General features: G+C 41.1%; 1 protein-coding gene across 1 annotated transcript in view; it reads left to right on the forward strand.

Annotated features, from left to right (window-relative positions):
- AMPH (amphiphysin) overlaps window positions 1-14,801 on the forward strand; it is a 199,302-nt gene extending 184,501 nt beyond the window's left edge. The window contains exons 20-24 of the mRNA XM_061585728.1: window positions 3,013-3,069; window positions 7,969-8,106; window positions 10,661-10,918; window positions 12,316-12,417; window positions 13,393-14,801. Of these exons, the coding sequence (XP_061441712.1) occupies window positions 3,013-3,069; window positions 7,969-8,106; window positions 10,661-10,918; window positions 12,316-12,417; window positions 13,393-13,500 (663 nt within the window). The 3' untranslated portion in view covers window positions 13,501-14,801. The remainder of the gene's footprint in view (window positions 1-3,012; window positions 3,070-7,968; window positions 8,107-10,660; window positions 10,919-12,315; window positions 12,418-13,392) is intronic.
- Window positions 14,802-15,306: the final 505 nt, after the last annotated feature.

Here is a 15,306-nt window from a genome sequence, read left to right on the forward strand (position 1 = left end):
AACAGGGATCACGGGGCTGCTGCTTCCTGTGGCAGCCATGTGTGGCCTTATGGGAAGTTGCCTTGTTCCAAACCAGACTAATGGTCTTTCTAACGCAGTATTATCTCCTGTGACTGGCAGCAGCTCTCAGGGAACTCAGACAAGAGTCCTTATGAGCCCTACCTGGAGATGCCAGGGATTGACCGTGGGATCTTTTGCGTACAAAGCACGTGGTTTACTTCCTAAGCTATAGCCATTTCTCTCTGTGGCTTCTGTGATACTTAATTCCAGTCTTAGAAATATGCTTTCATGTTACTTGTAGGAAATAAGGCCTTTGTTGGCCTGCTTTGTATAAGCCACTATTCAGATATATATGCTCATGCATACTTTATATGGAGTTGTCACTTGCATAATTGCATAAGCTTTTCATGGATATGTTTGTGCAACTAACTCAGGCTTGGAAAGTAAATAAGGATAGTCCAAGACCTCAGTTGTGACAGCTCCAAAACAATTAAAGATATAAAAAAGGGGGTTATATGACACTAATTTTAACAGGATAAAGCTGTGAGAGGCTTCCATAGTGACATATGCAGCTGTCAGCAGTTGGTTTGTCCTGGCATCTGGACGTGTTTGGAGTTTATGATGCAGCTACAGGCAATACTATAAAATTATATTTTAAAAAATTAATATATAAAGATAGGATATAATACAAACTCCTTTACAAGAAAAGAAGCCCAGATTAGGTTCACTTAAAGTGAAGTCCACAGAACCACATTTCTAAGGTATAGCTGAAAGGTGCTTCAATTCAAAAGTCATACAATATGTTTGGCATTCATGCATAACACTTTTACAGGGTTCTCTTGCAGCTGAACTTCAAAAGTACTGCAAACATTTGCTGACTGGCTATATTAAGAGTTCTTCTAAAAGCCGCAGTTGAACCAAAGCTGAGCCTATTTAAGTCCCATTATTTCAACAGGGGAGTTCAAGTATCTGCTTCACTCTCTCGAGCTGAAATCAGTAAGATTTGTAGTGTTTAATGTGGCTGGATTGTGCCTCATGTCTAAAGGATGATGCAATTTTTCCGTATAGTTCCTCAAAATAATTAGGGCAGCACACCTACATTCAGTTACTTTGGAGTAAGCATAGGTTTTTGCTATAAAATACGGATTGCTCAATAAGAGTTGTGGAAGCCTGGTCATCTTGCTAGGAGTATAATTTTGCTGTCCCTAACACACACATTCATATTCTCTGTCTCTCTCTCTCTCTCCCCCTCCCTCCCTCCCTCCCTCCCTGCCTGTATTATGCAGCCACTATAGTCAGCATAGATTTGTCACATTCCGCAGTCTATATGCTCATTTCAAAACAAAACTTAGTCCTGAAGTCCAAAACTCTTGCTTAACAACCCTGTAAGTTTTCATGGTGATACACAAAACAGTCAGAGAGAATCGAGAGCTCAAAGTGTAAAAAGAGAGAGAGAAGCCCTGTTGGACTTTTTTGTCAGTGTTCTCATAATTTGTTGAAATTAATTAAAAATCAGCCATGTTCACAAAGTACATGTAATCCTATTTCTGACATTGCCCCATACTCTGACCTTCATCTTCTGCAGTTTAAAAGTTAAAAAATTGCCTAGCTGATTTTTAATTAATTTTAGAAACATAACACTGAAGTCAATGATAAGCCAGGGCATGCTCAGTAAGAACCAACTGTCAGTGTTCTAAAAGCCAGACTCACAGCTGCTTGGCTAATCAGAGGGCCACACCCATGCCAGACCTTTATTTCACTTTAGACAGTCATGGCTTCCCCCAAAGAATCCTGGGAAGTGCAGTTTGTGAAGGGTGCTGAGAGGAGACTCCTATTCTTCTGACAGAGTTCCAGTGGCCAGACTGGTTTCACAGGAAGTGGATTGGACTGTGAAAGACCAACCCAAATTGTGTTTGCATTTGTACAAATTTGTAGGGCAGTACAATATCCCAGAGAGAAGGTCAGGTCTCCTGCTCCCCTGGTGCATTCACTATAGCTGCCCAATTTCCCTGCTTTTTAAAGTTTGATAGAAAGATCTGTTGGCTATGGGTACATTCCTAAACTGCAAGGTTTTTTGCCTGTTAGTGAATATTCTAACACCAGAGCACTGCTCCGTCATTGCAGAATGAATGCATGGAATGAATAGCTACCCATTCCATTGATGTGGGATAGGGAAAACCCATTCATAGAAGAGCTCCATTGGAGCGCACATGTCGCTCTGGATAGGTGTGTTTATAGTGAAACAAGTTTAAAAAATAACATTACTAAAGCAGAATACATTTTAGCATCAATTGCCAAATAAACTTAAGCTCTAATATAGACTGGCTATGGTGTGTTTAAACACTTTCTGCCAAAATTCTGCCAGCATTTCTCTCAACTATATAACACACAGACAATAAACAACCTTCAACCATCTCTCATGAGACTTTGCTAACATATATTAAAATAAGCAAAGAAGGCAAGAGCTTTTCTTCGGGCTAGAAAAATACTTCAGATTCCTAATTGCTAGCATCAGTTCTGAAGGGCCAGGATTTTAGATGTTCACCTTGAAGGGCTAATAAATATTTTAGATTTCTTGACACAATTTATGGTGGACAATCAGGGCCTTGGGATTTTTCATTCTGCAGTCATGGGCTTTTATCGTCCATTGAAGAGGAGAAGAAAGCCCAAGCAGTTCTCTGCGTGTTAATATATAGATAACAATTCTGAGAATATTAGAAAGCAGTTGCTATTTTGAATTTCCTTACATCACCTTTATTTATTTATTTATTTGATTTATATCCCACCCTTCCTCCCAGTAGGAGCTCATTCTCATCATTACAGGAACGAAGTCTATGCTCCTCCCCCCCCCCATGCATCCACAGCATTCCACCACTCAGCACCATCACATAATACTTAATATAAATGCTTTGGATCATCCCTCTCCATTTTTATGCAGTGCTAACAATACTAATATTTCACTTGTGGAAAGCCTGACGTGAGTGCTATAATAACGTCTCTGGTTTTATGAAGGATGCTGTAGAGACAGGAATGAAGGAAGCATCAGACCTTGCTGACAAAGAGTGTGAGGTATGTATGAACAGCTCAGAGGGCACAGCAGAAGGAATGGTTTGATGTTTCTGGAGAAAGGCTGGAGAAATGTTTTCTGCTTATAGCACCAGCCAGCCAAAGGTAAGCACTTTTAAGTCTCTTAAGTCCCAAACAGTTAAGCACATACTTTAACGTTCTCTTGAGAAGAGTGCTTCACTTTGGCTGGTTGTGCCCTTTGTTTATATCTGATTATATATATGGCTTTGTGTTTGTGCCTAAACATTTTGCATTCTTATGCAGTTATCTGGCCAGTGGTACTTAGACCAGTCCGAACCAGAACTGTCAGGTCTGGGTTAACATCCTGTTCCTGTTGACCTACTGCAATTTTGCAAATCATTGCATTGTGTAGATATGTTTCTGCTTCTGAGTGTTTCTAAAATAGCACCATCACGGGTTTGTGGTGTGGCCATCAAGGATCTAGCTTGCTTTGTGAAAATGTATGGTACATGACTGTGCTCACCTAAAACCTTGCATGTGATCACAGCTGAAAACCAGTTTGAACACCACTGGTGTAGTTTTTTAATTGTGCTGCATGGCAATAATAAAATACTTCTACGTATGCATGCTTCTCTGAATGCAGTCTTTAAATGTCTGGAATGAAACCCTTGTTTTTGAATTTCATGGTAAAGAGACCAAGCAATTGGATTAGTTGCTTTTTGTCACAAAGCAGAGATAGCCAACTGGCAGCTCATGAGTCAAAGGCAACTAGCAAAGCATCTGGCTGTCAGTATGCAGGCGCCAGGCAACAAAGCACAACTAAATTTTGATCAAGATATTATGATAAATTTGCTCATGTTCTCACCTATTGTTTTCAAATGTTGTACAAAAGAGATACGCCACATTTGATTGTTAAATCTCTCCCACACACTCTGTGTTTTGCATGTAATCCTCCAGCTAAGATCTGCTTGCAGACTTGATTGTAGAGCAGGAAGAGGGAGGCTTTGGCCCTCCAGATGTTGTTGGATTCGAACTCCCATCATCCCTGACCATTAGGCGTGTTGGCTAGGGGTTGATAGGAGTTGTTCTCCTATTGGGCTCCCCATCCCTGTTGTAGAGCATGACCACCTGTGATGATCTCAGGTTGTGAGGCAAAATGTGCTTCCAGGCCACAGTCTGGAGTTCAAAGTAGAAGTGGGTCATCTCTGATTTAGAGTACTAGAAAGTTTTCTCATGATGAAAACGATCCTATATACAAGAAATTAATTACAGTACTTAATTGGACAGGGAGCAAATGAGACTGAAGGTTGTGATGGATGCTATAAACTTTTTTGGTGCCAAACCCAGGCTCCATTTAAAAAAAAACCATTGGCATGTTGCAAGAAATAGCATGCCAACACACCCTAGGGCTTCTCACTTTTTCTTCCCAACAGCATCTCCTCATGCTCCATTGTAAGATGATTCTGGAGCAGGACTTCAGAAAAGGGTTGTTAGCCAGCACAGGTGGGCTGCATCAAAAAGAAGGGTTAGAGGCCACAGTTCATATGCAGATCTCAGTATGTAGCCCTTTGGCCTATTTCTTCTGGACTTCCCTGATTTTTATACAACAGCATGTTATAATCTGCTCCTGAAACAAGACGGCTTGTATTGACAATGCAGTCCAATTCCTACGAAAATCACTCCGACTTTACAGATCTGTTTCTGATTAAAATGGAAGAGGGACAAGTCCTTGACTGCTACTGTATATGAAACTTTATTCTTGTGGAATCAACAATCATGAGAAGCCCAGGCTTTAGAATCTGAACTCTCTTGAGAGCTGTGTGGGGAGGGGAAAAGAAAGTGGCAAAATAGAATGGGGTGCAAATATTTGGCTAGTGAGAATATGAAATAGTCTAGCCGTTCTGACTAGCAGATTGGATTGGATAAATGATGGTGGTCACACTTTAGCCCCTTCGCAAGTTAATCATGTGAAGGGGGCTCGATGTAGTTAAATGCACAGCGAGGCTGCACCGACATCACACAATGTCCTCTGGAGCAGGAGCCTCAATCCTGCAGGTCTACATAGGCTTCCCTGTTGCAGACATTCATGTTCAGTGCATAGTCCCACTGCCCCTCTATGTGAGTATTGTCTGAGAAGCAGATGTAACTTTCAATAGTTGCTATGCAGTTGCTGGGAGTGGGGGAGGTGTAGATCCCAAGAAGCCTGGATTCTGACGACAGAAAATGCTAAAGGATCGCAAAATAAGGGACCACGTAAAAGGAATCTCAGATTCATTCTATCTTTTAGAATTCTGGTTTTCCACTTTTGCACATACACAGCTTTCAGATGCTGACAAAGTCTTTTATGTAGTAATTATCTAGCTCCCTATTTAATGTGGGATCTACCATTGTTCACATTAATGACATGCATATTTTATAATTTACTGCTTTTTTAACAGAGAGAAGTTAGCATATATAATTTCCAATCAGTATCTCATCTAGTCAGTGACCAGATCTGCTCAGTTGCTGTACAATGTGCCTTTCATTAGAACTCTGGCCTTTATTTGTTTGTTTCTTTGTTTTAAAATATTTCTATCCTGCCCTTCTACCCTATAATAGGGCACTCAGGGCGGCTTACAAAAATAAAATCAAACACGTACATAATAAAATTGTTTTCATGGTAAGCGGTATTCAGAGGGGGTTTACCATTGCCTCCCTCTGAAGCTAGTCCTCTCCAGCTGGCTAGGGCCTGCTCAGCTTGCCACAGCTGCATAAGCCAGCCCCTTCCTTGTCCGCAGCTGCCAGCTGGGGGGCAATTGGGCTCCTGGGGACTATGCAGCTTGTCCACGGTTGCACAGGGGGCAAGGCATGTAACCCCTGAGCCACTCACTGTGGGGGTGATCTTTAGCTGGCCCTTGACACCCAGGAAACATGAGCGGGGATTGGAACTCACAGACTCTGGACTCCCAGCCAGGCTGTCCTCCCCACTGTGCTATATTAGCAGTTACTATAGGAACTACAAAGGTAAAAATTAACGTAGAAGGCATAAAATCAGTGTCAGGCTCTACCTTCAGTCCTTCCCAAAGGCTCTCCAGAACAAGATTGTTTTCAGAAGTCTCCGGAAAACCAACAGGGAGGGAGCAGAGTGGACTTCTTGGGGTAAGGTATTCTAAAGCTTGGGTGCCACAGCTGAAAAAGCTTTCTCCTATAGGCAACTAAGTGTGAAAATAAATTACAGCATTCTCTGTATTTTACTGCTAATGTGGCTCTCCAGTGCTGAAAAACTCCTAATTCTTTTGTTGATGCTTACAAGAAAAAAGCTAGGCGTACTGTTCACAATAACCTTTTGGAAGGCTAAGGAATGTATATCTAACCCACTGGGCCTGGAATTTGTAGGCTGGTTGAGTAGGATACTAGCATATAGAGCACAGAAATGAGAGATTCAGAAGACTACCACAGTGCCCTTCTAATGACGTTATCCTGATTGACAGGACCCTGGTCATGAAAGGGTGATGATCCTCATGGGCAGGGCACAGGCGCCTTATCTTTTCCATGTGGTTCTGCATTTCCAAGCATTACTGTGGCAATACAGGAAGAAGCCATGGTGAGGCGTCTTCTGCATCTCTGCATTAATGTTTTAAAGGAAACCCACAATGACAAGGGAGCAAATCTATTGCCTGCTAGGTGAGGCCGGCCCCCGAACGTCAACGTCATTGTGCAAATCCAATTAATATGCATGTTTTTGTTACGTAAAGTGTAATGAGAGGGAGCTTGATTAGTCTTGGAACTGTGTTTGTTGGGGAGACAAAATTTAACTCTTTCTCTCCCTGACACAGTTTTGACAAAACAACCACCACCCTCCTCTCTGAATCCGCTTTTTGCAGTTCAAGGGAAGCTCCTTTGTTCCAATCTCAGTTTAGACATAAGCTCAAGGATGTCTGAGGAATACCACCATCTCTCAAATCTCAGCATCGGCATTTGTAACATGGCTAACAAAAAATACTGCTGACCCAGACTGGAAGGGCCATAGATGAGTGGCAGAACGCCTGCTTTACACACAAAAGGCCCTTGTTTCAATCCCTGGTGTCTCCAAATGGGGTGAAAACGATTCCTGCCTGAAACCCCGGAGAGCTGCTGGCAGTCAGTGTCCACTCTACTGAGCGAGGTGGACCAGTGCTCTGACTTGGGATAAGGCAGTTGCCTACATTCTGTGTTCTTACTGAAGCTTTTGAGCAACATGCACAGAAATGAATCTACGCCTGGCCCAACAGTTGTGAATCCCCGAGTTCTTATGTTGTTATTTATTGTTTGTTGAAATTAAACAGTTGGTGATAAAAATAAACCCCTATTTCCCATTGTTCCCTCCCTCACCTTTCCTTTCAGGTCACTGACATGGGTTAAGTTCTTGTCTTATGAAACAATTTAAAGTTATCACTTTACACATATATTTATTTGCCTGTTCTGGTTATTTTAAATGATATTTAAAATGAGAGAAATAAAAAAAGAAAAGGAATTGAAAAGAATGAAACAAAGCAAGACAAAATATGGTATCGATGGTGCAGAGGGTTGAGTAGTGCAAGGAGAGGAGCCTGTCTTTTACATAGTCCACATAGACTTCTAAAAATAATGTTGCCAGATATTTTGAAATTTATCTTCTGACTCTCATTTGCTGTGTTCATTTATGAGCTAAAAGGTGTTGCAGCCATGAACTGGTGGCTTTCTGCCTCTGCAGTTTGATACACTTGGTTTCAAGTGTCATCCTGTTAAACCCAAGCGTTTTCCCTCAGACATGATGTTTTGAAAATATGTGGTCTATAATAACCAGGACAAATCAAATAGAATATGATTTATTTAAGATCATATTGATATCTGAACTTTTTTTTAAAGGCCCTTGATTTGTTACAGGTCTGGTCATATTCAGAAGATCTATAGGGATTTTTTGTTTGTTTAATTTCCTAATAGTTACAGATGGATTCTGTGGTGCAAGGTCCTCCTGAAGCAGAAGGTGTTGATGTCACTCCTGGAATTGAAGGTGATGACATTTCACGAATGGATGAAAGTGGCATATCTTTCACTGATGGAAAAGCAGCGGAATCTCAGGTGACTTGTCCCACTTTCTTTCAGTGGAATTTTGAGAACTCCATGGTCCTACTTACATTACAAAACCCGACCAGTTTTATATACCAATGCAAATAACATGACTTGTTTCAAAGAATTCTGGGAACTGTAGCTGGATGGAGTGCAGAGAATTCTCTTCAAGATCCCTCCAAACCACCACCACCACTGCCTCATAATGCAAGAAGGAATGGCTGTTAAACTGATTTAAGTCTGCAGTGTAGAACTGTGTACTATAGCTGTATATTTGACACCCGGTTTCAGAACTGTAATGTGGTTCTTTTAAATAGGTTGATCATTTTTTAAAATAGTTTTGTATGTAGTACAATGTCAAATTATTATACAGCCATGAGAGTGGCTATATACTATAGCCATCGTGGATTTTTCATATTCCGCAATGTTAAATTGAAAATACCCCCCATGCCATTCTGATGCTTCCCATAAGCTCATTTCAAAACAAAACCTTACAAAACTTATAGTCCTGAACTCAGAAACGCTTGCTTAACAACCCTCTCGATTTTCATGGCGATACTCAAAATAGTCAGAGAGAATAGAGAGTTCAAAGTTTAAAATGAGAGGGGAAAAACCCAGAGCCCTTTTGGACTTTTTTATCTGAGTTCTCATAATCTGTTGAAATTCATTAAAAATCAGCCATGTTCACAGAGTACCTGTAATCCTAATACTGACATTGCCCCATACTCTGACCTTCATCTTCTGCAGTTTAAAAGTTAAAAAAATGCCTGGCTGATTTTCAATTAATTTAAGAAATTTTGGCTGGAACACTGATAACGTGGGGCGTGCTCAGTAAGAACTAACTGTCAGTGTTCTAAAAGCCTCCCAGCTGCTTGGCTTGGCTAATCAGGGGGCCACACCCACACCAGACTTTAATTTCATGTGAGACAGTCATGGCTTCCCTCAGAGAATCTTGGGAAGTGTGGTTTGTGAAGGGTGCTGAGAGGAGACACGTATTCCACTGACAGAGCTTCAGTGGCCAGACTGGTTTAACAGTCAGCCACTCGGACTGAAGGTCTGTGAGGGGAACAGGGCATCTCCTAGCAACTCTCAGAACCCTTCATTAACTACACTTCTCAGGATTCTTTGACTGTCCAAAGTGAAATAAAGGCCTGGTGTGGATGTGGCCAGGGACAGCTTTGGTTTAAATTTGGGTGGGAGGCTTGATGTGCCTTCTGTAGAATAAAAAGGTGATGGAAACACTGAAAAGCAATGGTACTGTTCACAATGTTTTCCTTTTGGAAAGGAAAGGGTTTTCCCCTCTGCTCAATGCCCACCCACCCAATCTCCTCCCCCGGGTCAGTGTTGGACTACGACCTGGGAGACCAGGGTTCGAATCCCCACACAGCCATGAAGCTGACTGGGTGACCTTGGGCCAGTCACTGCCTCTCAGCCTCAGAGGAAGGCAATGATAAAACCATCTCTAAATACCATTTACTTTGAAAACCCTATTCAAAGGGTCACCATAAGTTCGGTCGACTTGAAGGTAGACCATTTCCATTTTCAACATGATTGCACAGAAATAAATCCCATTGAACCCAAAAAGTATGCAAATGATTAAATTAGGGTTGCCAGGCCCAGCCTCCAAGAGGTTTTCTGTATCTTTAAAAGTTGTGCAGGGGGTGGGGAGAATTTCACCTTGTGGTTTTTCCCATTACAGCGTTGCAAGAAAACCTGTACTTGGCTGAATTTTCTCTTCTCTTACAAAATCATTCTCAGGCCCTGAGCCTGGCAACCCTAAATCAAACCCACCCTCCCTTCTCCCTCCTATCCCCTCCCTCTTGCCCCTTCCCTCCCCCTTCCTTTGCCCCTCCCTCCCCATCCCCTTCCAGTCCCCTCCTTCCCCTTACTCACCATATGCTCAGAGGCACATGTTACCAAATTCTTCCAAGCTACACAGGAAGTGGATTGGACTGTGAAAGACCAACCCAAAGTGTGTTTGCATTTTGACCAATTTGTAGGGCAGTACAATATCTCAGAGAGGAGGTCAGGTCTCCTGCTCCCCTGGTGCATTCACTATAGCTGCCCAATTTCCCTGCTTTTTAAAGTTTGATAGAAATATCTGTGGGCTATAGGTACATTCTTAAACCCCAAGGTTTTTTGCCTATTAGTGAATATGATTTTAATTCTAGAAGAGGGAGAGTTTTGAATTTGTGGTTGAATTGCAGCTTCTTTAGAATCACAAGCTTTTAGTTCTCATCACTGTGAAATAGAAGAGTCAAACATGACAACTTTGACTGGTTTGTGCTAATGAGTTTTCTAGCTATAGATGCAGGAGGCTTCTTTAACATGTCACCAAAGTCCTTTGAAATTGGTTTTTTGTTTCACATATTGATTTTTGCCATCTTTAGTATAACCATTCCATTTCCTTGAATGCACAGGAGAAGTAAATATTTTTGTTCTGATCATCCTAGCTGCTTTGAAACCAAGGCAAAAAACCATTTACCCACTCTGTAGGGATAGAATATTTTTTATTCAAGATGGTAATGTTCAAACTACTGTTCCCCCCCCTTCCCTCCCCCTAAAGGAAAACCTCAGCAACATCCCTTCAGTAGTAATAGAACCTGCATCAAACAATGAGGGGAATGGAGAAGATCATGAAGTTGTAGTCAACAAATCTAAAGACATTGTGGAAGGTGTTGGCACTCAGGATGCTGAAGGCCTAGCAAATGAAACTTCAGAGGCTGCAAGTGAGCCAAAAACCATTGAAGAAGTCCAGTCTGTATCTTCCGAAGAACAGCCTGTTACAGCAGATGATGGCATGCCACCTGGCTTCCTCTTTAAGGTTTACTTCATTCCAGTTTCCTTTGACACTGCATCACTGAAGTAGACCAAGAAATGCAGGGGATATTTGAACCTCCTTTTCTCTACATTTTTCCTATGTAAAGGACATAGAAAATGCAGCTTTAAGTATACTAGTGTTGCTATTGAAACTGTTCAAATGCATAATTGTATCCAGAGCCCTAGCCAGAAGTTTTACTTTCCCGCCCTTCCAGTGGGTGAGCAGGCCCACACCAAGTAGTTACGTTCCCAACGTCATGTGCACAAACTAGTCCCTTGGAAAATCAGAGTTCCTGATCATGTGGAAACCTTCACATGTATACCTGTATGCACAAAAGCTCTGTCCCTGCAGACATTAATGCTGTATGCATGGACAGCAGAGGACGCAGCTACTTGGCACACTTAATAGTGGGGGTGTGGCCACGCACGTTAACAGAATGTATCTGAATAGGGCTCAGGGTTTGTGAATGTGGTATAGTTCTATAGAAGTGTCCACCCCACACACACAAAATACAAACTGTGGCATAGGAAGCAGCCTTCTACTTTCTCAATATCTCAGCTTTCATGAAAAGAATATAGCAAGTTTCTTTAGCTTTAGCTGGAAATATATGCTTGATCATTTGTGGGCAATGCCTACTGATAGGTCAAAAAACAGAGGTGGCTGAATATATCCAATAGCTGGGCCTGGAGCTTCAGTGCCCACCTTGTCTCCTCTTGTAAATATAAATTATGGCAATTTGCACCGTAATTCAAGTCCCAGCTTTCTTTGGTGCGGTTTGGATTTCCTGCACTATGAAGAAGGCAAGTTACCAGCAGCTGCTCTGCACATTGTGTCAAAGGAGGAAACACAGACAAGTGGTGCATCCTCTTGGGTTTCAGATATACTTTGCAAAAGGAGTACGCCATCTAGCCCATGCCATAGGGATATTTGATGTCACTGTGTAGCAGCTCCTTGGCTTTTGCAAAGCATTCTCATGATGAAGCTTCCTTCTGTGGTTTGGGTGGCTTTCCCTCAGTAGCATATACCACCTTGCCATTTTCAGTGGTAGGCCAGGACCATTGATTTTCTCATGTGTAAAGTGGACCTAAGCCTTATCTTTTAGAGCTCCTTATTTGAGGATATCCAAAGATACTATGGTCAAATTTTTCCAAGGGGTAGTACTGGACATATGTTAACAAGCAGTACCACCTACTTCCAAAATCTTGTACCAAGCATAATCCATCTTTTGGAAATAGGTAATTTTATAACGGGCAGGGAGGGAATAATAATAAAAAAGGAAATCTCAACAATGTCTTTTGAGTTTAAACATAGTGCACCTTTGATGACAACTTTGAATGAAATATATTCAAGATAAGGATAACCCCAACCCCAAAGACATCACTACTTTTTCTACTCTACAGGTTGAAACAATACATGATTTTGAGGCTGCCAATAGTGATGAGCTGAACTTGCTCCGGGGAGATACTGTATTAGTAGTATCATGTGAAGCAACAGCTGATCAGGTAACAGCAAAGGAACTTAGCTTTATTGTATATTAAAATATGACGTTACAGAAATTAACTATCTAGGGCTTTCATTGTATCTGTATTCATCATCATTCGTTGGCGATCACTTGTGGCCGAGTAGGATTGTCTTCCAGGGTAAGGTCTTTAACAGTGGGTCTGTACGTGACTGTGGAGGCCAATTCTGGATCCACACAGCCTCCCACAGGGAGGACATAGGTTTCCAGATGGAAGATGGTCACGATGAGGATTTGCTTGACGTGCCTTCCGCTTATCTCAGCAAATTTTCAGCTATAAAAATATAGTAGAGTGCATCTTTCTAAAATATAAATGGTAGAAGAAATGAAATAAAAACAGGCCACTTAGGTTGCTTCCAAGATGACCTGTTTATTGAGCATTTATCCTGATTTCTTTGCCTGAAGTTTATTTATTTTTTTATTTTATTTTATTTATATATCGCCCTAAGCCAAAAAGGCTCTCTGGGCGGTGTACATAAGTTTATGGGGAACTTGGATGTCAAGCTATTTACTGAACATTAGAGTTGTTTCTGGAGAGGTTAAACGACATTGCATCAAGTGTTATCCCTCACTTTCCACTGCATTTTCTCAACACTGCCCTTGACACAAAAAGTCAAGGTGTGTGTGAAATGGGTTTGTGGTGCAAATGAACCAAATCAACTTTAATTGAGCATGCTGAATTTGTTGGAATGTGATTGAATCCCACCTGAAAATAGCAACAGTCTGTAAGTGCCTTTACGTTGAATTATAGCTGCTTAAAATGATTAAAGATAGTACTTATTTGCTTATTTTGGCTCAAAATAAAATAATGTGAATATGGGAAAAAATCTACTTTTCAAATGGAGGACTTACTTCTGGCCAGGCATAACTTTTTGAGATGTATTAACAACACACATACATTGCCCATGTGGCTCATACAATAATGTGAACACTGAGAAATTTCTTTTTCTCCTTGCAGGAAGCAGGCTGGCTAACAGGGATTAAGGAATGTGATTGGCTTCAATACAGAGATGCAGCTACTTGGAAAGGACTCTTCCCTGAAAACTTCACCTGCCACTTGGAGTAGTTCTCAGCTCAGGCATAAAATATGCTGTAGGAAGCTCAGTCCCTACATTTCAAACCTCTCCAGTACACAGGAGCCCACCTTTATAGTCAAGCGTCAAGGTTTACAGACTGGTGCCAGACAAAAACTTGGTGACAAAGTTCATATCAAATGAGCATGATTGCAAGAAGTTAAAGCTAGTATATTGTGAAGCAGTATGTGGAAAAAATGTCCTTATTTGTTCACATATACGTGGCAACAGGTTTGTTTGTACTTTGTCAGAGCTATGGTGATCCTGTAACCTTATCCTTTCCCATGCAAAACTTGAGTAGCCTCCTCAATACCAGAACCTTAACTTCTCTGCACTAAATGTATTGTATTGAGTTGCTACACAGCAGACCTGATTAGTAAGTAAACCTGTAGTACTGAGGTCAAGCTATTTTCATTTGTGTTTTTAAAAAATCTGCTGCAAACTTTTTCAATGTTATTTTCAAACACGTATGTATGTGTGTGTGTATATATATATATATACAGAGAGAGAGAGGGGGGTGTTGTATGTGTATATAGTGCATAAGAATCATGGGTGGCCAACTAGCTGCATATGTGCCAGAGGTAACACTGCCATGAAGGATTTGCAGTAAAGCTGGACAGGATCTAGAGGATGCGCAAGTCTGGCTATAGTAGGCAGGCTAACACTCCTGCTTACTGCCAAGTTTAGGAGACTTAGACTCATGGGTGCAAATTGCTTATGTACTATAATATGTCCTAGAGTGACACTGTTGTACTTTGGCCTTGATTTATGGCATGTTCCCCAAAAGGTTGACCACCACTTGAATCTACACATTTACACATATCTTACCCATTCATTGTAGTTCCGTGATGTAGTATTTGTTCATATAGGCATTTGCTCTTATTGTCTGGCATTACAGTAAAGAATTATGGTTGAACTGGAAACTAGCTGCTCCATTGCCAAAATATTAGATGGTAATATCTGCATTTGTAATACAAAATCATCATTCCAAGATGACAAAAAATGTTACCAAACTCAAAGCTGCTAAAGCACCAGGGAAGGCATGGCTCAGTCACCTCTATATTACCAACTGCTATAGCTAAGGATAAGATAATTCTGATAAAGGGTGTTATAATGCTGATCTTATTTTTTAAATTTAATGGGCTGGATGAAGAAATATGATTCTAATCTATGATAAACACAATATATTTTCACTATATGTATTTATGCAGCGCACCTTCAACAATCCCTTGAAAGTAAAAAGAAATGATGTATTCTGTACCAAGAGGTCATATGTAACTATTGTTTTCCAGTGTTGTGTCATTCAAAATAAACCTTTGATCAGCTCTAGAAACAGCTCTGTTGCTTCTCATCAGACACTTTTTTTCAAAAATGAGGTGTGTATGGATCAGTTCCTTCCCAGTGCTATCATTCTACATGTTGCTGAAAATGAACTAGGCTTCCACAAGAATAGTACTGGCTCTGCAGACAGTTCTATAATGCAGGGATGTTGGCATGATGTCTTTGATGGCTGCTTTCATAACCTTGTCATTTTTCTAGCTTGTCTGCTTATCAAGCCTCACTTAGAATCATTTGCCCAAGAGTTCTGCTTCATTGCACACAATGTGCAAGAGCTAACTTCAGCCCAATTCATACCTTAACTGAATAGCATGAGTGTTGCTTTCCTGTAGTTGTATCCTGTGCCACTCCAATAACATGGGTAAGAAAATTACGAGTTCCTACTGAAAATCAAACAGCCCTTCCTTTGACATTGATTGTAGTAACCTTGGCCATACATTAGCAAGTTTTTATCTACACGG

The sequence above is a fragment of the Rhineura floridana genome, chromosome 10 (assembly GCF_030035675.1).
Source record: "Rhineura floridana isolate rRhiFlo1 chromosome 10, rRhiFlo1.hap2, whole genome shotgun sequence".
Classification (NCBI taxonomy): domain Eukaryota; kingdom Metazoa; phylum Chordata; class Lepidosauria; order Squamata; family Rhineuridae; genus Rhineura; species Rhineura floridana.